The sequence below is a fragment of the Acartia tonsa genome, chromosome 3, assembly GCF_053477335.1.
Source record: "Acartia tonsa isolate MP-2025a chromosome 3, ASM5347733v1, whole genome shotgun sequence".
NCBI classification, from domain to species: Eukaryota; Metazoa; Arthropoda; class Copepoda; order Calanoida; family Acartiidae; genus Acartia; species Acartia tonsa.
The window spans coordinates 4383234-4406430 of NC_137262.1; the positions used below are offsets into that span (position 1 = coordinate 4383234).

General features: G+C 31.2%; 1 protein-coding gene across 1 annotated transcript in view; it reads right to left on the reverse strand.

The window, feature by feature from the left end:
* The window catches only part of LOC145312963 (putative G-protein coupled receptor 21), an 81756-nt gene that overhangs the window by 37359 nt on the left and 21200 nt on the right, over window positions 1-23197 (reverse strand). The window contains exons 4-9 of the mRNA XM_080152176.1: window positions 18975-19072; window positions 14194-14318; window positions 11634-11760; window positions 10504-10560; window positions 8113-8230; window positions 2075-2111 (exon numbers count right to left, since the gene is read on the reverse strand). Coding sequence (XP_080008302.1) covers window positions 2075-2111; window positions 8113-8230; window positions 10504-10560; window positions 11634-11760; window positions 14194-14318; window positions 18975-19072 — 562 coding nt within the window. The remainder of the gene's footprint in view (window positions 1-2074; window positions 2112-8112; window positions 8231-10503; window positions 10561-11633; window positions 11761-14193; window positions 14319-18974; window positions 19073-23197) is intronic.

Here is a 23197-nt window from a genome sequence, read left to right on the forward strand (position 1 = left end):
GCAGCAAAAATGGAGGATTTAGGTAAGCAATCAATCCCAAAAATGGCTTGTAGCAAAAATGGAAGATATAAGTAGGACATTAATCACAAAAATGGCTTGTTTAAGTAAGCAATCAACTACAAATATAGCCTAAATGGCTGAGAAGGGATTAAATTTTGAGGAAAAATAATCCGGATTAAAATCTTAATCTGTAAGACATTTACGTCAAAAGCGTCCGATTTGGCTGATTCTTATCAGCCACCCTTAGTTTTGGGGATTTTTAGGGGTTTATAGGGCAATAATAGTTCTTCAAGTAAGCAATTAACCTACGAAAATGGCTCGTTAGTCCGACATGTCCGATTTAAGTAAGCCACTTTTGTTGTAAAGTGCGGACTTTCCCGATGTGAGCACGTCCTACTTAAATCTGACAAAAATGCTTATATAAGCACAAAAAAAGGTAAATTGCTGAGACAGAGATTACTAGGGTTTGGTCTTTGTCAGTAGGTCCCATAATTGTATAAGATTATTTCATTTAAAATCAAAGCCTTTAGATGGTTCTATGCTATTCTTCTAATATATTCCTTCACCCTTTTCGGTCGCACAGCCCCTAGATGCTCGGGTAGCCACCAGTGTAATGTAAAGGAATAGAATATGTATTTAGAAAAAAAAGAGAAAGGGAGGTTGAAAAGAGAATTTGTAAAAATTTTTTATTTATTTTAGATTGGACATCTTTTAAATTCCTGAATGAAAGTTTTGTAATAATGAATTGATGCTATTAACCCCAAGACATTTCTAATTATTTTACTTTGTTAAGTTCTAAACATGAATGAAACAAGGAGGACAACATCCATAAAAGCGAAGCACTGAAACGGTAGGGCAAACGGACATTAACACTTGTATAGTGTCAAAAAATAAATTTATAAGAAGTCGAAGCAAAATTGTAAGTAAATTTGTTGAAAAACTGCTTAATACAGAATAATGTTTATGGACATACTTACATTTTTAAGAATTGATTATAGAGTTGCTTCGCTTATAATATTGTAATTTGTTATCCCAGGAATCAGTACATCGAAAATCAGATCAATCGAATAATCCTATCATATGAAAATTTGTTGTTAAAAAAGTAAAAAATCAACATGTTCAAAATGGACGTACGGACATTCTGGTAACAATTAAAGAATTGCTACGCTTTCTAAATTGTACCTAACTACTACAGGAATCAACATGCAAAGTTTGAAATTGATAGGACAACTTTAACATGACCAAATTAACGAAAAGAGCTAAAAGACTGACTGACGGACTGACCGACCCTCATTATAGAAAAATGCTAATAAAAATGTATAGTTTCATTGCTTAATAATATAGTTGTACAATAGTACTAGGGGCTCTGTAAAAGATTATCAATTAGTTAAAGAAAGAAATAGAAATAGCCTACATTCATCCCTAAAATATGGCCTAAAACTGTCCCGAGACCTTTGGGAAGCTTTACTAATATGGAGAACTACTTTATATAAATAAACAAATATAAAATAAGCAAACAACAGGTCAAATTATAATAAATAAATTTTTCTTTAAATTCCATTCTATTAAACTTTTCTGTGTCTCAAGTCTTATGCGTTTTGAAGGCGTAGGTAGATAAAGAAAATAGCCAAAGACTTAAATTTAGAAAAAGAATAGCATAAAACCATCCCTTTGGCCAAAGTAAAGCCTCACAAGATTCTTGTGCATTTTTATCCATCCCTATCATTTAGGCTAAGTGTTATATAGAGTGGCATATTTTCCCCCTAAATGTGGCAGGAGCTTTTTATTAGTTACTTTTCCGCAGATAATAAAATGGAAAATTATAAGATTAAAACTAGTTTGTAAACCGGTTTTAATCCACCGAATATTAATCGGTTCTAAAAACTTACTGAGCTGGATCTTTAAATCATTTTAGTGGTGAGCCAGATCGGGGTGAGCCGAATTTCAGCCAATCACAGAGCTTCATTTTATAAAATGCTGTGCTCTCATTGGTGGAAAGTTGGCTCACCCCGATCTGGCTCACCACTAAAATGATTTAAAGATCCAGCTCTGGATAAAAAATTAAAAAGCTTACCTACAGGTATCTCATTGGATGTAAAAGATTTCACAACCTAAAATATACAAATATACAAAAAGTATTAAGTTTAAAATAGTCTAAGCATTAGCATTTGTTTGGGGGTATCAACACCATCCTCTCAATGTTTGCAACCTATGACAAATCCCCCTGTACGCCAATGATTCTAACTAATCTTTTTTAGCGTTAAACAACTTTCGCCTCTATTTTATCTTTTAAGATTAAAAGTTACTGAAATGTTGATGCTCCTTGGAGGTTTAAAAAATTTAAAAACCTAAAAGTTCACATTAATATAAAACTATTTTTAAAAAATATTTCTCTGTTTTTCGAAACATTATTAAAAGCATTATTATTTAAAACATGCTAATTTAAACTTTTTTGACAACAACTTGTTATATGAATAATACCATTTATCTGATATAGGGTATAATGATTCCTGGGACAACAAAGGTCAATATTATATAAGAGGCATTTCTTTATTTTTTTAATATAATCCTAATAATGAAAATATATGTACAATTTTGTGTAGATTTACAAATTAATGTTCTACTTATTAAGTGCTTACAAGAGTTACCTTTCTTTTATCCTTCTGATTTTAGAGATTCGCTTTTATGGATGTTGTGATCCTTTATTTTCTATTTTTCAGACTAAATGTTTCTTTTCCTGCAGAATGTGTAGTAGAATAGGGATCAACTGAAAATTGATTTCCTATTTGTTCCCTTATTTCCGAAGTTGTACGACAGATAACCCAACTAATGCAAAAGCTATTTTCAGCTACATCATCATTAATTTAAAAATAAATAATGAGACGACTTATTAAATATTCAAAATTTAAATTTTTCAAATTTTGAATTTTTTTTGGAAGTTTGAAGCTAGTAGTAAATATTGAGATAGGATGAGGATAATACATACAAATTCGGAAACTAAAATTCAGCTGACCAGAATAGGGGAATCCTTAATTATTTTGCTAATAATAATAAATTGAACATGATAAATAGATTAGTGAGATGCTGATAACAAATAATAACATTATTCTTGACCTTTAAGATATCAGATAACCTTGTTGCTGAGTAGTTTTATCAACATGATAAAATAAAATAACTTTTAATAGTTATTTCTCGCATCGTATTACAAACGGCTTTCCGCGGATATAGAATGTACAATTATGAGATTAAAACCAGTTTTTTTATACCCGAGGTGCCGAAGGCACCGGCTGACATAGTTTTTTCGTATGGATGAGAACCAGTTCCTATCCACCGGATTCGAATGAATACGAGAAAATAATTTATTAGACTTTTTGGAGGAAGGGTTATATCCTTCCCTTGGGAAGGTGGAGGTACCCTCCCCCAAAATATCTATAGGCCTTCCCTAGATCTATAAGTAGTTTCAATGCAAAGGAGAATTGTTTAAGCGGTTAGCGGGATCTTAAGCTACACACACAAAGACATCCTGTTACTTTGATACAAGGATAAAAGCAAAAAGGTAGAATTATCCATTTTTAAAAATAGGTCCATTCTGTACCTAATATTTTTGTTGTTCTATTTAATATTATTATTAGTTTAGCGTTATTTGTAGTAGTTGTGTTTAGTAAACACTAACTATTGAAAAATTATGTCAGCAAACCCCTTCCAAGATTAACACGTATATAAAATTTGCAAAAATAATTTTCATTTTTAATAAACAACAAGGATGACATCATCCATATAAACGAAGCTCTGAAATCAAAAATTAAACAAACAAACTCGCACACTTGTAGAGTGTCAAAACTTAGTAAGCATAATTGTATATAGATTTGTTGCAAAATTGCTTAAGTACAGGATTCTGTTTCAGGACATGCTTATATTTTCAGGACTTGATTAGAAGCGCATATTTTAATCTTGTTTAAATCTGCCAATAAACAAGAAATCTTTACACTTAAAAACTTTCAACATAATTGCCCTTGTTTAAAAATATTAAAAGGTTTAAACATAAAATGGATTTTTTTGATAATTCATTCAAAATTTTAATATTATGCTTCGTTGATTTCACTTAATCTATAACATATAATAGGGAAAAATTGGAAAATAAGCTTATAAAAATCAGAGGTGGATTCTTAAAAAAAGTTTGCTCCACTAATCGCTTAGTGGGGCAAAATTGTTTTCGTGATAAATCCACCAAAATAACATTAAAAATCTACAAAAAAAATAAATAAAATCATAGAAGGATTATGAACATAAGATTTTATTTAATTTTTGTAGATTTTTTACGTAATTTTGGAGGATTTTTCACGAAAACAATTTTGCCCCACTAAGCGATTAGTGGGACAAATTTTTGTAAGAATCCACCTGAGGGCTCGACAGCCGCGACTAGGCCTCAAGTTTAAGCCTGTTTGACTGCTTGGAATTTTTTTTGGAAAAGAGATTGCCAATTGTTGGTCAGGTTTAGACTTCCAGTTGATTTCTAAAATTGTAAAAGGTTGATTTCCCTGAGGCTTACAGGCACTGCTGCCGAGCCCTCATTAAAATCTAAAATCTCGAAGGAAAATTTTGAATTGAAAATCAAACACTAGGGACACATACCCAGTGGTGTGATAATGTACTATCCCATATCGCTTCCAATCCGATTAAAATCCGCTGGATTAGAACCAGTTCTCAGCAAAAAATCATCTATTGCATCGTATTACAGATAATTTTTCACGAATATTTAAATAATAATCATAAAATTAATGCCAGTTTTGTTAGCGCGGACCTTCTGTCTCTAGGGACTAACAAAACTGGTTTTAATCTTATAATTTTTACTTTAATATCCGCGAAAAGCTGTCTATAATGCTATTCGATAAATAACTATTGTTTGTGAGTTCTATCCTAATATATACTAAAAATCTTTTGTGTTTTGATTTTAAAGAGACCGTTTTCATGGATGGGTTATCCACTCCCTCCCAAAAGATTTGTTTAGCTAAATGAAGGGGAGCAAAGTACTTTAAATTTTACATAAACAAAAACCTCAAAGAGATTTACTGTCAAACACAGCTAATAACTTTCTTTTTGCATGGAAATGGATTTTTATTAGCGCAGCTACTCTATATTAGGGTATGTCCGTACGTATATCAATCCGTCCGTATGTCTTTCAATCCGTTTGTATACAAAAATTTACTTTACAAGGTTTCGTGATTTTTTTTTTATCTGCAGCCTATTCAATTCTATTACAATTTCTAAATTCTAACAAATTAACAACAACTCACATGCTTCGCTACCTATGGATGTGGTAGTTCTTCCTTAAATTTATATATTTTCGAAGACGAAGAAAGTCCCGTCATAAAAATGTTACGTCATAAAAACGAGGGATTATCTCTTTTTTAAGGGTTTTCTTTCCCACTCCTCCTATCCTCATCCCTCATTTTTATGACGTCATTGAGGGACTTTCTTCGTCTTCTATATTTCCTATACATGTTTAAACAGTTTTAGTTAATAAGATATTTGTATGCCTGTCTGTGCATTAAGATCTCAATAACCGCTAGATTATCTAAAACGCCAAAACCAAAGAAACAAATTCGCCTAGACTAATCTGCTAGTAAAAGAAGCAAAATAGTTTTCTTCATATAAGAAGTTTTTAGGATAGTGGTTAGTGTTACATGGACCACAGATGATTCATCAAATAATCCTTACTCTATCTTTCCATGTTGTAAAATTATTTACAATTTTGTTCATATGTTATTTAATACTTATATTTGCGGGAACTTTTGTTTAATGAAATCTTCCAATTTTTAACATGTACAAAACAGCCTGCTTTATTGCATCAAGATCCATGACAGATCTATCTAGGAAATGAATGTCTTTATATGAGCTCAAGTTTTCCAAACAATACACGTTTTAAACTTATAGTGCTCCAATAATCCGCAATAAACTCTTATTGACCAGAACGATAAGACCTATTATTTTACTGTGTGAAGAATAAATTCATTTTTTTATTTCATGTTGTTATTTGAATTATATTGAAGTATTAAATTTCTATCCATAAAACAGAAAATTTAAATTTATAATATAGAAAATAAAAGAAAACTTAGTTTTAAAATAATTTGATACTAGCGATACATGCGTAATGTGGTCAGATATTGAACTAAAATTTAACATTTAACTAAACATTTGACCCTTTCAGGACGTTAATTTGAAATAAAAAATATTAAGATCCTAAAATAGTTTGACCCTTAACAGTCGGGCCCCTTGCCGCACCTTAATCAGTTGGGGGGGGGGGGGCATTCAACGCCCCCCATATTATCTCAGTTCCTATTAGAGCTAGAGGGCTAAATTTTTTTGTACAAGTCCCCTGTGTTATGATGAATTTCCGACCTTAAGTAAGTCAAAGTCAATTTTCGCTTCCTTCACCCTTTTATTTAACAACCTTTGTTTTTAGGTCCTTTTTTTCCTATAAATTTCAAACGGCTGTAATTTTCTTATTTTTGAAGCTAGAAGAACAATTTTTTTGCAGAAAATGTTTATCTTTATGTAAATTTTATATTTGAAATGTCAAAATATAAATTTCAGCGGCCGCAGCTGTACTTGGCAGCTGCCAGCCGCCGCATTCGGCGGTCGGCGGAAAAACGGTGGAGGATCTTTATGAAATTTTAATACGTTATTTAGACATGTAAGAAAAGCTCAAGTTTAAAATTTGAAGTCTCTAAGTCAAAAATTGAGGCCACAGGAGCCTTTTAAAGATTTCTGGAGACCTGGAGGATCATACCTGGAACCTGAAATTGACTTGAACACCTGTATTTCATATAAGGATGTACTACTAGAGGATATTTTAGTATTTTGGCAAGATAAAATACTTTGTTTAAGTCATAAAAATATTTTTGCTCTTTACCTGGATGATCCTGCCAGGTTTGCTGGCATCCTGTGCCCGCCAGGATGGAGATATTCAAAAAATTCCAACTCTCAGTTATGTGTCATACCCAAACTTAAAAAGTCACGCAGTTTGGGCTCTTTATCTTTCACACACAGAAAATGAGATAGAAAAAACCGGATGGGGGGGCGTTCAACGCCCCCTCCCCCCTACCGTTAAGGGTTAAAGAAAGAAATCGTTAGGGTGAAGATAATGGAAGAATAGGGTTAATAGTCAGAATTCAGATAACCAAAAGAAAGTAAATAAAACATTGAATAAACCTAGCCAATAGCGAGATAATTATATCGAGCCCAACTCTAGTATGTATATATACAGCTATAAAAACTTTACATAAAAATATTATGACTAAACAAAATTTTATTCCTTTATTTTGATTTTATAAAAACTTATGTATTTTTAACATGAAATATTGCATAAATAAGAAAATGTAAAATTTCTTATACAATCGTTTACTGACAATTCAAAAAGATTTTGAACAATACAATTTTAATAAATCTATATTTCTTTAATATTAAAATCTGCATAAATATTTTATTTTATTTAAAATCTAATTAAAAAACATTAGTTCAAAAGCAACTAACTACAAAAAACTACTCCTTTTAAACAGACAAGCAGACAAAACAACGTATATAGATTCGAATAGGTCATAGGAATCTTCTCTGAAAATTTCAGCTGTATATCTTAGTGTTCTAGGGCAAACGTAGGAGTCCCAAACGTCAGAGTGGACAAACGCAGGAGGGTTAATATATAGATTTAATTAAGTATTTCTATACAGATTAGGTTAGGTTATAAAACTAGAAAAAGGACCATATACAAAAAAATGTAAAATATAAAATCGGACACTATTAAAGTAAGAACTTTCAAACAAAAGTTATGCGGTCCTAGGGTCGTTTTTATGACGTCTCCTAAACTTGAAAAAAATCTACCATTTGTACTTTGCAGTATATTAAGAATCGTCAAACAAAGGTTATGCAATCATAAAGTCTTTTGAATGACGGGTCGTAACCTTGATAAAACTTACCATAATGGCAAAGTATGGAGAATAAGTAAGAACAAAGTCGAAAGAACCAGAGCTATGGATTAAAACTGAAATAATGCACTTAGAATCTCCTAACAAAGGATGTGTAATCTAAGGGTATTTAATCTTGAAAAAAACTTACCATTATAGCAAAGTATGGAGAGTAAAGTAAAAACAAAGTGCCCAGAAGCTGCGCCAATGTGACAACTGCTTGAAATCCTTGAAATCTTTTCAAACTCGACTGCTGCGCTTCACGCACCCTGAAAAAGTAAAAATATGATTTGATGAAATGTTTATGAGCAAGGACGTATGTATGGGGGGAAATTTTAAATACTTCCTTAATAAATTCAGCCACCCTAAGCCACAGCCCCCTCTGCGTAGGCTACCCCTAGCTACAGTTTAATCCAGCCGCAGCCACTCGAAGCCGCGGCTGCCGACCATTGAGAATGTCTTTCACAGGAACGTCAAAGCCTTTTTTTATTTTGAGGGGGCTATAATGAGGGGTCCAAAGGTTTGAGGGGGGGGGGGGTTAGATAAACACCATTTTCCCCCCCACCCTTAGACGCCTTTGGCTTATCATTAAACTTAAAGTTATATTAAATCTAAAAACATTATATTATACTAAATAATAATACAACAATATTCTAGATAAAAAATAAAAAAATCTTCCAATAAATCCATAATAAAATATCTGATAATTGATTTTCAATATTTATTTTAAAATGTTTCATGACACAGAAAAAAATTAGTCAGGAACTTATAAATAATAAATAAATATATTATATTCCAATCTTAATAAATATTCTATAAATTCAAATGTCTGTATGTCTATTAAAAAATCTAAAAATCCAATTAAAATTTAGAAAAATTCCAAAGTTGATCCACAGCTGGTTTTTGGCTATTTTTTGTCAAGTCTCTGAGAAGATATAAAAATAAACTTCCATTAAACTGACGAAGCCCATTTTGTTCCGAATTTGTATCACTTTTGAAAAGTGCGACTCCAGTTACGTCATATTTTTCTTTCCCGAAAAAGGGAAGGGGGAAAGAAAAAAAAGGGAAGTGGGGAAGAAAAAAGAGATGAGAGAAAAGGGAGATTTTCTTCCCCCCTTCCCTTTTTCGGGAAAGAAAAATATGACGTAACTGGAGTCGCACTTTTCAAAAGTGATACAAATTCGGAACAAAATGGGCTTCGTCATTAAACTTATTGGACAATTTATTTTTATTTTTATTCTTCTAAACTTTTTAGGCAGATGCGCGTCAGCAGCGATTAAGCCTTAAATTAAAACCCTTTCGGTTGCTTTACTTTAAAAACAAGGATGACAACATCCATAAAAGCGAAGCACTGAAACGGTAGGATAAAGGGACATGAACACTTGTATAGTGTCAGAACTAAATAATCAGAATAAAAATGTATAAGAGTCAAAGCAAAATTGTAAGTAAATTTGTTGAAAAACTGCTTGATACAGAATAAAGTTTGAAATCGATTGGACAATTCTAACATGCCTAAATTAACGAAAAAAGCTATCCGTTTGTGACGGACGGACGGACCGACCTTAATTATAGAAAAGCTTCGCTTTAAAAAAAGGAATAACCATATTGGGATAAGGTTTAGAATTCTAGCTGATTTTTAAAAGCGAAGCTTTTCTATAATTAGGGTCGGTCCGTCCGTACGTCCGTCCGTCCGAAATAGATAGCTTTTATTCGTTAATTTAGACAGGTTAGAATTGTCCTATCGATTTCAAATTTTGTATGATGATTCCTGTAGTAGTTAGGTACGATTTAGAAAGCGTAGCAACTCTATAATCATTACCAGAATGTCCGTACGTCCATTTTAAACATGTTGATTTTTCTACTTTTTTAACAACAAATTTTTATGTGATCTAGTTATCCGTTTGATCTGATGTTTTGTATATTGATTCATGGGACAACAAAGAACAATAGTATAAGCGAAGCAACTCTATAATCAAGTCCTAAAAATGTAAGTTTGTCCAGAAACATTATCCCGTATTAAGCAGTTTTTGAAAAAATTTACTTACAGTTTTGATTCTTTTATATTCTGATTATTCAGTTTAGACACTAAACAAGTATTAATGTCCGTTTGTCCTACCGTTCCAGTGCTTCGCTTTTATGGATGTTGTCATCCTTGTTTAATTAGCAACAGGTTAAACTTTGATGCTTTGAGGCTTACGCGCGGCTGGCGATCCCTGTTTTGTATTTAACGTACCTAAAAGTTAATTACACCTATAATATGTATGAAAATTTTATTAATTTCAAATTCCTATTCTACTACTATTTCTAATTTAAACTAAACTAATAGTAATTATTTATCGCATCGTATTATAGACAGATTTCCGGTCTAACAAAACTGGAAATAAATTTAATGATTTTTTATTTTTCGTTGGAATTTGTCTAAAATACGAGATGATATATGTTTTTTTCTTCAGTAAGGCTAAGAACCCGTTTTAATCCAGCAGATAATGATCGGTTTCAAAGCCATACAGAAAAATATTACTTAAATAATAAATAATTTTACCTTGTTGCTTGTTCAGTAATAAGAAACAAAGCATTTACTATTCTATACTTGTGGTGTCTGAAATTAAGAATTATAACAAGATTTTTAATAAAAAATATATACATGAAATGAATTTTAGTGCACAAAAACTTCTATGAAAATGTCAAATAAAAGCCTTAATAAACAAAATTAATTAAATGATTCAACTATAAAATAAACAAGGATGACAACATCCATAAGTAGCCAAGCTCAAAAATGATGAAGGGATATTGGGGAAAAAAATGATTATAGAGCAGTCTCATACAATAAACATTAAACTTTATAAAATAGGGAAATCACGAAACCTTTAAAATCATAAAAACTTAAAAATCTAGGAATCGATCTAGCACTGCAATTAAGAAACAAATCTTAATGAAATTTGATGGAAAAATGTAGAACATGAGCATATTCAATCCCTGATAATTTCAGCCGTCAATCCTGGAATAGGAATTGAGAAAATCACGAAAACCTAAAAATCTAGGAATCGATCTAGCGAGAAAATCACGTTTCCCCCAATTCATTAATTACGGACAGATGGACGGACGGACGGACGGACATTCGGAATTATAGAGTAGCTTCGCTACTAGAAATACACAATAACCAGATTCTAATGTTATTTTTAAAAGTTATAGTGCAACATAAGAAAGTCTGGTAAAAATTTCAGTAAAATAAATTATTATGTTATGCCTTATATGTTTTGTTTAAAGTGTTTTATGTCTAGCTAAGAGTGCAGATAAAATTTAAACTGTTTGTGAGGTATTTTTTAGAAGTAATGTTTCAAGGGAAAAATAATCATAAACAGACAAAAGTTTGTAAAATAGGCTTGAAGTAAAATTACACAAAGTGATAGAAATCAAGCATTTTTACACAAACTAAAAAAAGTTTTAGCAATTCCAAGATTGGGTTTTCAATATATTGAGATTTTAATGAGTTATTTTTTAAAATCTTTAAAACAAAAGAAAAAATCTTCGAATATATGCTTATCTTCTTAGTGGATTGTGTAAAAATGAATATCTATTTTTACTAAATCTTTTTCTTATATAAGAAACTAATGTTCTTTTAGAAACCTTATTTCTGTTTATGATTAAAAATAACAATAATTTAATCTTCACCTGGCGATATTGACTATATGTGAGTTCCAACCCAACATTAGGGCCATTGGGAGGATAAAGGATAACACAGAATAAAACAAAGAATAAACTGGCACAGAATTCCACACAGGTACACAACTTCCAAGCCCTAGATTAACAGAATTATAGATATTTAGTTAGGTACACAGATACATAGTAAAATAAAAGGTAACAAATAATAAAACAGAGAATATACTGACACAGAATTCCACACAGGTACACAACTTCCAAGCCCTAGATTAATAGAATTATAGATAGGTATTCAAGGAGGTAGATAGTAAGTTGAAATATTTCAACATGCAGAATAAGACAGAGAATAAACTGGCTCAGAATTTAATAAAGGTACACAGCATAGAAATATAGACAGGTATTTACATTAAGAAAATTTAGAGGATAATGTAAAACATAGAAAATAAACTTGCATAGAATTTCACGCAGGTACTAGCCCTAGATAAATAAAAAGTTAGATAAACCTTGATATATTTCTAAATGTATAAGCAGGTAGATAAAAATATTTTGGGAATAAATATAGGGTTCCAGGACAAACGCAGGAGTCCCAAGCGTCGGAGTGGACAAACGCAGGAGTGTTAAAATATTAATTTTATTAAGTATTTCTATACAGATTAGGTTAGGTTAAAATATAAATGAACAAATAAGCCCCCCGCAAGGATTAGGCATTTAAAAAACCTATAAGATGGTCTAAAATAGGTTAGGTTAGGTTAAGTGTCCTCTCCGACGTTTGGGACCCTGCGTTTGTCGTAGAACCCTAGATCAGGGAGGGAGAAGGCACCCCATGATAATTTATACTGGTACCCAAAATTTTATTATCATGTTATCTTCAATGGCTCAAAAACTTTGGTTATTTAAATTGAATTTTGGTTATTTGGCTCAAAACCTTTTCAACCAATAACAAAAACATACAGAAGGGGTAATTTTGTTTATCATCATTGTACATTAGTTTATCGTCTATTATCTATCCCTTCAACATTTTAAAACATAGGTCAACGATCTCATTTAAATTTAAAGCTGAACTTTTACATTCTTTGTAAAAATGGACATTTTACTTTTGCATAAGTTGCATATTTTTAACAGATCATATTTAAATATCATCAACAGCAAAGCTTTTCTTCAATTAGGATTGTTTTTTACGGCTATAACCAGTAACTATTATAATTGATATATACATGTTAGAAGTATCCTACCGTCTTAATTGGACAAGGTGAATCCTGTAACAATTTGTAAATCGTAGCAACTCTATAATCAGCATAGGTCTGTTCAAATACCAGATTATAAAAATTGAGATTGAGATAAAAACAGTGTTTAATACTTTTATTATAGAATTTCTTAGGTATTTAAGCAGCTATTTTACTACGAATTAACAAAATACATATTTTTAAAATCTTTAGATTTATAAAAAAATGTTCTATCGTGTTTGTACAGCTATAAACTTTAAAGCTTTATGAAATTTACTATAAGGTAAAAGAATAGAAAAATAAATCTTAAGGTTATTTACTGACCAAATCGCTTTAAATAAAAGTTTTTTAGCTGAAATATCACCAACTTGTGATTCATATAGTAACTTTTCAGGGTTCATATTAGGGATATTATCAATTTATTCTTTATTTTCCCAAAAATATATTCCTACAGTTATCCACGTAAATTTAAATAAAAATGATGTTCTTAATCCCGTCTTAATCCTAAAGTCAGATTTTCAACAACCACATGAGTTTTTGCTTACAGAATCTTTTGAAAATAGTAAATTAAAATATTTTGGGGAGGGTACCACCACCCTGGCAGCATGCCAAGATAAATTGCCCCTAGAAAAAAAATTGATATTTTGATAATTATCGAAATGTTTGATTGATCTATTTTATGGACATTTTTTTCTTAATAATTGGGAAAATGCTACTTCTTTGAAAAGACACTGTTTAGCACACCCAGTGCATTGTTCAATTAAAGGGCCATTACAAACTATAACATGTATTTTTATGGTTCAGAACTGTTTTAATCTTTTGCTTGTGGGCGGTGGTAAAAAATCTTGAAAGTAACTAAGCGCGAAGCTCGCCGGAATTTTTTTTTATGGATTATTCATTTTAGGGGGGGGGGGTACCTACGGCACCCACAAGGTAGTGGTATTTATTATATACAGGGGGGGGGGGGGGGGTTAAAATGGAAAAAGTTTAGGCACCCCCAAATTCGTTTTTTTTTTTTGGGGGGGGGTAATCACCACTTTACCCCCCCCCCCTTGCTACCTATCTATATATCTTACTACCTATCTATCTACATATTTACCTGATTATGCTAGAGAGGCTAGAATACCAAAGGTGTGTAGGCAAAACAGCTACCTATCAATTACCTATTTATCTATCTATCTATATCTGTACCTGACGAGGGCCTACTGGATAGGCTAGGATACCCCAGGAGTGTAGGCAAAGTAGCTACCTACCTATCTATCTATCTATACCTGACGAGGGCCTGCTGGATAGGCTAGGATACCCCAGGAGTGTAGGCAAAGTAGCTACCTACCTATCTATATCTGTACCTGACGAGGGCCTGCTGGAGAGGCTAGGATACCCCAGGAGTGTAGGCACAGTAGCGGAGCAGACACAAATCCAGATTGCCAGGATCATCAATAATACCCGGGTGACTGTCAGTAATGTGCTGTATCTAAAATATAAATAGTATGTTATAAAGTGTGGAATTGTGTGTCCAATAAGATCTCGTAAATGTAGCCGGTTGCTAAAATTGCAACCAAAAAATATTATCATTCCAATATATCCGTTGAAATGCTTTGAATTTTTTTGAAAAGAGGGATTGCCACAATTGGGCCAGGTCAAGACTGCCAGCTGATTTTAAAAATTGTAATAGGTTGATTTCCCTCAGTTTTACAGGCAGCTGACGCGCAGCTGCCGAGCCCTACCCTTCATACCGTTCGTTTTATGTTTGATTGTCCATCTGATTTGATGAGCCTTCCATTATAAGAATAATGAAAAAATGAAGAATTCATTAAAACAATTTAAAAATATTCCATTAAAAAAAGAAACATGAATTGTTTTTTTCCAAGATTAAGTAGGCTTTGTCTCATTCTTCTATTTAACAAATTTTATAATTATTTTAATGAAAATTTTCCATTTAAATTTCAGTTTAAAACTTTTTGTTTTATTTTAAATATACAAATTTTAAAATAATAGACAACTAAAAACATTATGTTAATTGAAAGAAGAGACTTTGGATGATAAATGCATTATTTTAGCATTTATAATGACATATTTTTAAATTTATTTTGAAAAAAAAAAAAAAAATTTTCTTGATCAGCAAAGCTTCTTGTGACACACAAAGTCTGTCCGTAAATATTATGACGGGGGGTATTTGATTTACTTAAATACTATGCGAAAAATACTGATGTTTTAAAAAATGATATACTAACAAAGTAACATATCCTTCAAAATGGTTAAAGGAAGTTTGTCTGTGTGTAGCAAAGGATCTCGCTAACCCTCTCATAAGTAATCACCTCTAGAAAAAAAATGACCCAACAAAAAAGTTTCTTATAATAATTAAAACTAAAAGTGATATTGGTAGTGAAGTCTACCCCTCACTCCTCTCAAGAGCCCATAGAATTTATGAAAAATTGAAAGTTAATTACCTAAAGTGATATTATTTTAGTTTATAGAATTTTATGATGTAAATTTTCACTTTTGAAAAATGATAATAGTTTTTAAAGTGGACTTTTTGAAATTTGTTATCAAATAAATTTTTAATGTATAGGATTATAAATAAATTAAGTTTTTTTCTCGTATTCATTCGAATCCGGTGGATAGGAACCGGTTCTCATCCATACGAAAAAACTATGTCTAGCACCGAATTAAATCCAGCTTTCTACGAATATAAAAATGTACAATCATAAGATTAAAACCAGTTTTTTAGCCGGTGCCTTCGGCACCTCGGGGCTAAAAAAACTAGTTTAATCTTATAATTGTACATTCTATATCCGCAGAAAGCCGTTTATAATACGAAGCGATTAAATTCGGCACCTCGGGGCTAAAAAAACTAGTTTAATCTTATAATTGTACATTCTATATCCGCAGAAAGCCGTTTATAATACGAAGCGAGAAATAACTATTCTCTAACAACAATTACTTATTTTGAAAAAAAAATAAAAAAATTTCTTGATAAGCAAAGCTTCTTGTGACACACAAAGTCTGTCCGTAAATATTATGACGGGGGGTATTTGATTTACTTAAATACTATGCGAAAAATACTGATGTTTTAAAAAATGATATACTAACAAAGTAACATATCCTTCAAAATGGTTAAAGGAAGTTTGTCTGTGTGTAGCAAAGGATCTCGCTAACCCTCTCATAAGTAATCACCTCTAGAAAAAAAATGACCCAACAAAAAAGTTTCTTATAATAATTAAAACTAAAAGTGATATTGGTAGTGAAGTCTACCCCTCACTCCTCTCAAGAGCCCATAGAATTTATGAAAAATTAAAAGTTAATTACCTAAAGTGATATTATTTTAGTTTATAGAATTTTATGATGTAAATTTTCACTTTTGAAAAATGATAATAGTTTTTAAAGTGGACTTTTTGAAATTTGTTATCAAATAAATTTTTAATGTATAGGATTATAAATAAATTAAGTTTTTTTCTCGTATTCATTCGAATCCGGTGGATAGGAACCGGTTCTCATCCATACGAAAAAACTATGTCTAGCACCGAATTAAATCCAGCTTTCTACGAATATAAAAATGTACAATCATAAGATTAAAACCAGTTTTTTAGCCGGTGCCTTCGGCACCTCGGGGCTAAAAAAACTAGTTTAATCTTATAATTGTACATTCTATATCCGCGGAAAGCCGTTTATAATACGATACGAGAAATAACTATTATTTTATTTGACTTTATGTTAGTTTTAAATTACTAAATATACCAAAACATTTTTTACATTCGTAGCTTATAGCTTATAGTTTATAATACGAAGCGATTAAATTCGGCACCTCGGGGCTAAAAAAACTAGTTTAATCTTATAATTGTACATTCTATATCCGCAGAAAGCCGTTTATAATACGAAGCGAGAAATAACTATTCTCTAACAACAATTACTTAACAGTTTTAAAACTAATTATCAATTTGACTTTAGGAAAGCGTTTGTCGTTGTTACGATAGTAAGCTAACATGCATTATTTTATGACCTTTGTTTGGAAGTTCTAACTATTGTTTATGGGTACAAATTGGTTGTACTTTTCATGGAAGCTTATAAATGTCTTACGGTGGTTTAAGGCTACCTTACCCTCCCCTAAAGGGTAGGGGTAAAGCAACTAGAAAACAGTAAATCGTACCTAATTGTTTTATCATGCCAAGTTTTACAAAAAAAAATCTGTATAAATTAACAATAAGAGCTATCCGTTAAGCACGTACGGACGAATATACAATAATTAGTGATAAGCTTCGCTTTAAAAAATGAGGAAACTGGACTGATCCTTTCCCAAGGACCCTGCCAAGTTTCTGACCTAACACAAGAGGAAAAAAGGATTAAAAAGCCATAATGGTGATCATACAATTTTGCACAAACTGACAAATAAACATTTTATAGGAATTCTAATAGAATTTTTGTAAATGTATAAATATAATTGTAATAAAATCTAACATTTTAATAATGTGAAATGACTCTTATTTAAACGTTTTTCCAGCATGGCTTTAAAACCGATGAATATCCGCTGGATTAAAACCAGTTCTCAGTAATACTGAAAAATCATGTATATCATCATATTACATACAATTTTCAAAACGATTAATGCAAATTTTGTTAATCCGGGTTTTCGCCTCTTTGGAGCTAACAAAAGTTGTTTATATCTTTTTTCATTTTAATATCCGTGGAAAGCTGTCTTAAATACAATGTAAAAATAATATTTTACAAAAAAAACTATGATATTATTTATCTATATAAATAATTAATAAACACTAACAGTCAAATATTGCTAGACCTATCTAAAACTTTTTACATTTTACATATTTTTGCAGAATAATCTATATTTATATTGCAAAATATTTTTCTTTTTTTGTCTTTGATTAAAAATTTATTGATTTAAATAATTGCAATAATGGTGTGAGACTTGTATGCCCTAATCAAACCTTCCTATTATCATTCTTTCCTCTCCAATATGATTTTATCTATTGCTTATTATTTTTTTCTTCTTCTATTTTTTTGTCTTACTTATATGGCCTGTATGAAAACAATGTGTAAATAAACATTACTGCATACTTCCTACCTTTAGGAAACTGCTATTTGGAAAGAAATTTTTTATAAATAACCATATCAATAAAATTTGACTGTATATATAAATGTATATAATCTTCATTTAATTCATTTATTATTGCTTTTTTTTCTATGTATGTACACACAAGAATAATAAATCTAATCTAATCTAAAATAATTGATCTGAGTTCTCATTTTAAGTAACAAAACATCATGTTTTATGTAAAAAACATAGGAAACATTTTCGAATAAACACATAATGTAAAAATATTCCAGTCTAATGTAGAAATATGTAGGATTTACATCCAAAAAACTGTCTGTTCTTACAGTCAGCATTTTTTACCAATTTTCCGGCTGTATACTTGTACACAGGCCTGTGTACAGAGATCTGCTAGGTGATAATGTTATAAGGGGATAAGAAGGGCCATTAAAATTAATTGATTTTGACAAAGTAACAGTGCCCCAACCTTTAATAACTTTAATTCACAATTGCCGTTTATGATATTGCAACTGAAAAGTATGTAAATAAATACTATAAATCTGCTTAATTGAGAAAATTCAAGCAAACATTTACAAATTATGCACCTATTTTACTTTTTCAGGTATCATACCGTTTTTAAAGGCAAATAACGGTGCCATGGCGGGAAACGTAATTTGGATCTTCCTGAATTTAAAAAAGAAGAACTTTCGGGTATAGTCCTTTTCACGACATCCCTCCATAAGGAGCGATTCTTCGTATTTTTCACAGTAGCTTTTCTCCTATTTCTAGCCCCTGCGGGGGGCTCTAACCCTGTGGGACCAATTACCTAACCCTGTGGGGCAATCACCTAACACAATATAACCTAACCTAACCTAAAATAACCTATAAAAAGCCATTTTAAAAATACGAAGAATCGCTCCTTATGGAGGGATGTCGTGAAAAGGACTATACCCGAACTTTCCTTTTAGTATGTCTTGATATCTCATAGTTTCTGGGTAAGAATGCGAGGGGGAGGGGAAAATAGGGTTAATGACCTAAGTCTATCACAGTTGCCTAGTGTAGAGTAGATGTGCAAAATAAACTTACCTTAATGCATAAACAATGGACAGAAATCTGTCTAGATGAATACAAACAAGATTCCATAGAATAACAGGATGTAGAACTAATATTAGGTAGGAGTGGACCTGAATAGAAATAAAAAGTACCATAGATGAATCATAGAATAATAGGATGTAGAACTAGCATTAGGTAGGAGTGGACCTGAATAGAAATAAATTGTATAATAGATGAACACTAACAAGATTCCATAGAATAACAGGATAAAGAACTAGTATTAGGTAGGAGTGGACCTAAATATATGTAAATAATTACTGGATGAATACAATGTGGATTGCATAGAATAATATGATGTAGAACTAGTATTAGGTGGGAGTGATTCTAAATATAAATACAGGGTAGGGTATATTAGATGAATATAATCAAGATTCCATAGAATAGCAGGATGTAGAAATAGGTTTAGGTAGGAGTGGACCTGAATAGAAATAAATGAGTACTAGATGAATCATAGAATAAAAGGAAATAGAATTAGTATTAGGTAGTATTAGGTAGGAGTTGACTAAACTAGATAAATACCAACAAGTTATGCTTTTAAAAATGCCTTATATAAATAAAATTTTGTAACTTGTGCATTACCAACATCAATCTTATTGACATAGATTAAATAACTAATGAATTAATCTCATATAATCCTGCATTATCTCTAATTCTTTAAAAAAGAATTTAGACTGGAAAAGAAATGAGACAAACTGAATAAATTTTTTGAATAATGATGACACATTCTCAATATCCATTTCAATTTGACAAATCTTTTTTTTCATCTTGTCATAGGATTAAAACCAAGTCTATGAAATAAACAAAATAAGGCAGCTGCAATCATCAACATAGCTTTGAAACAAAAACAAAAATGTAGGCAGCGTAATATATTTTTATTCTCATAATTTGGATGATTTTATGTTCTTGCACAATTGTGTCTTTGTCAAGTTGAAATACAAAGCTAAAAAAAGTGGCGGCTCAGATTATGACATCAAAAAAAGTAACCATTGAGAGGCCAGTATACACTGTAATTGACCAAAGTTAAAATTTATATTGGTTAATTTTTTTTGACGTCATAATCTGTGCCGCCTCTTTTACTAGCTTCTGAAATACAACTAAAGCTGTTTTAACAGCTGCCCAATCAAATCTTTGTACAGGTTTATTGAATATTAGGGTAAGTGTATGTAACTGTTTTTCCCACTTTATTGTAACTTATTTAAAAACATAAATGAAAAGCATGGTAAAAAAAAAAAATTGTTGGTATGCAAATAACAGACAGCATCTATTCTTTTCTAGCTTTTATAATGTCTATCTAATAATTTATACATATTGCATATATTAGACATATAATAGTTAGAATACACATTTCTGTTACTCAATTTTGTGTACTAAAAGCAGTAAACATATTGAAACTGCTGCTAAAGCAAATGTAAACTGACATAAAATAAAACAAGTGCTATGCCTTACCATACATGGATCCTTATGCAATAAAAGAATTGTACAATTAATGATTGTTTGCCTATAATCCCATTTGTAAACAATGCAAAAAATTTTAAAAATCTAAAAAGTCATAATTTTCATGTAATCAAAAAGTTGTGTTTTAGAATTTTATTCAAAATTAACTCTACTATCACACTATGAATGGTATTGAGCTTTGTATGCCTGTCTGTCTCATCTTATTACAATATTTTTTTAGTAGAGCAACTTCTCTATCTATAATACAAAGTAGAACAATGTCTGTCTGTCTGTCTGTCTGTCCGTCTGTCTATCTGTCCGTTTGTCTGTCTGTCTGTCCGTCCGTCCGTCCGTCCCTTAAGATCTCAGTATCCACTGAACCGATCGGATTCTACTGAATATAGGGAATATTCCTACTGGTTCTGTGGTGGTTTTAGGCTATTTTCTTGGGGGGTTGGACACCCCCACCCCCCCCCCCCCATTTTTTTTTGTAGGGGATTTCCTTGGTCCTTTTACGTATTTCGCCCTAATTTTTTTTTTATCACCTCTTGGGGCAAAGCCCCTAGAGGCTAGGGGCGAAGCTACTAGTGCTATATATTCTGCTAGCAATTACTCTGTGCCTGTCCAACTTAAAATAATCTATGACTTTGAATTATTCTGTCATCTAGAGCTAAAGCTTCCTACCTGTCTGTCTTACAAAAACTTCTCTATGACTTAATTTTTTTTAGAAAATGTGCCTGTCAGTCTTACACTTACTATTCTAAGATTTAATTATTCCCTAAGCCCAAGCTACATGCCTGTCTGTCTTACACTAAATACTCCAACTCTATTGCCTAATTATTCCCTGATTTCAGGCTACGTACCTTACACTAAATACTCAAACTCTATTTCCTGATTGTTTGCTGAGCTCAAGCTACATGCCTGTCTATCTTACACTAACAAATCTATGACTTAATTATTCCCTGATTCCAGGCTACGTGCCTGTATGTCTTAAAGTAATTACTCTATGATTTAATTCTAATATTTTTTACCTTCCCTGTTTGCTTGCACAGTGCATTTATATTCACATTGTACTTTTCTAAATTCAATGATAGGGTTGAATTAAAACTTTTCTGATTTTTGAATATGATTATTCTTGTTTTGCTCTTGTGGGATTTTCTGGCGGAAAGCTTTAGGGGGGATTTGCATCTTGGCTTTAAGAACAGTGATAAGTATTCAAACGTAAAAATAATTAACCTAATTCAGTCTTTAGTAAGCTTTATAAAATTCAAATTGCTTATGCAATTCCTAGGAGAATTAGGTACAGTAATTAAAATTTCGTGTAGATTTCTATTTTTTCATTAATAATAGAGATTTTTTTGGGGTGGGGGGAAATTTAATAGATGTTGTCATCCATGTTACCAAGTATGCCATTTGTTAAACAGAATAAATTTCCTTGGCTGAACTAAACTTAATCATATGCTTTTTATTCCATTGTAAGTTTTATGTAACCTCATTTTACATCAGTACATAATATATATTCTCATATTCATTTGAATCCGGTGGATAGGAACCGGTTCTCATGAATGCGAAAAAAACTATGTCTAGCATCGTATTATATCCAGTTTTCTACGAATATAGAAATGTACAATCATAAGATTAAAAATAGTTTTTTTAGCCGGTGCCTTCGGCACCACGGGGCTAAAAAAAACTAGTTTTAATCTTATAATTGTACATTCTATATCCGCGGAAAGCCGTTTATAATACGATACGAGAAATAACTATTCACAAACATTTTAAAATTTTGATATGAATTTCAATTCTTTTATATAAGTAGTTAGGTTTTTATTGTATGATATGTTCAGTTACATACCGGATAACCACTGCACCGATTTAATCCTCTGTTTTAGTAAAGCTTTACATAGCAACTGGGATTTCGAAATTAAGGTCTTTGAATGGTTTTAGCTTATTTTTCGGCCTCACCCTCTCTATTTGATTATAATCTGCTATATTTTGGGCGCGATTTCACTAGTATTATTATAAAAAGATTATTTTTCATGGTGCCATTAGCTTTCATACAAATAAGCTCTTCGAAAGTCTGGAAATTGTATAGGAGGTTCTAAGGGTAATAAAGTATTAAAAAACTATATTAGTTGAAAAAGTATAAACTTATTTCCTAAAAAATAAAGGAATATTATATTTCTTTGGTTACAGTGGCAAGCTGATGCAAAAAAGTTCAAATTTGCGTTTTTGAATTACAACCAAAATTTTACTAAATGTAGGTTTATTTTAAAACACAATTTTTGATATTTTTCAAGATTTAAAAGATATACTTTTGCCTTCGATTTTTCCGCTAATCATTGCATTGTGTAAATTTTGTTGTTTAATATTAACACTTAATAAGGAAGGTTGAAGTTAAATGTAAAACAAATTAGAAAGTTGCAAAATTAAAACTCTGACACAACTAGGTGTAAAAAGTACAAGCTAAAGGATAATTTTCTTTTTGTTTGGAATTTCAGAAATATTTAGAACATACAAAAAGACTTTGTTACAAAACCTTTTTTATTTGCAATAATTTATTAGTTTTTTATAACTAGCGGCTTCGCCCCTAGCCTTAAGGTAATTAAAAAAAACATTAGGTACGTGCCTAGAAAAAAATGATGTGAGTATCGGAATCTTTACATCTTCTATTACCTTCCCAGCCGAAAAAATTGCGAATGGGTTGCTTAGTTTTGCGAAGAAATGGCGAATTCGCAAAGTATTCTTAAAAAAGAAAAAAAAAT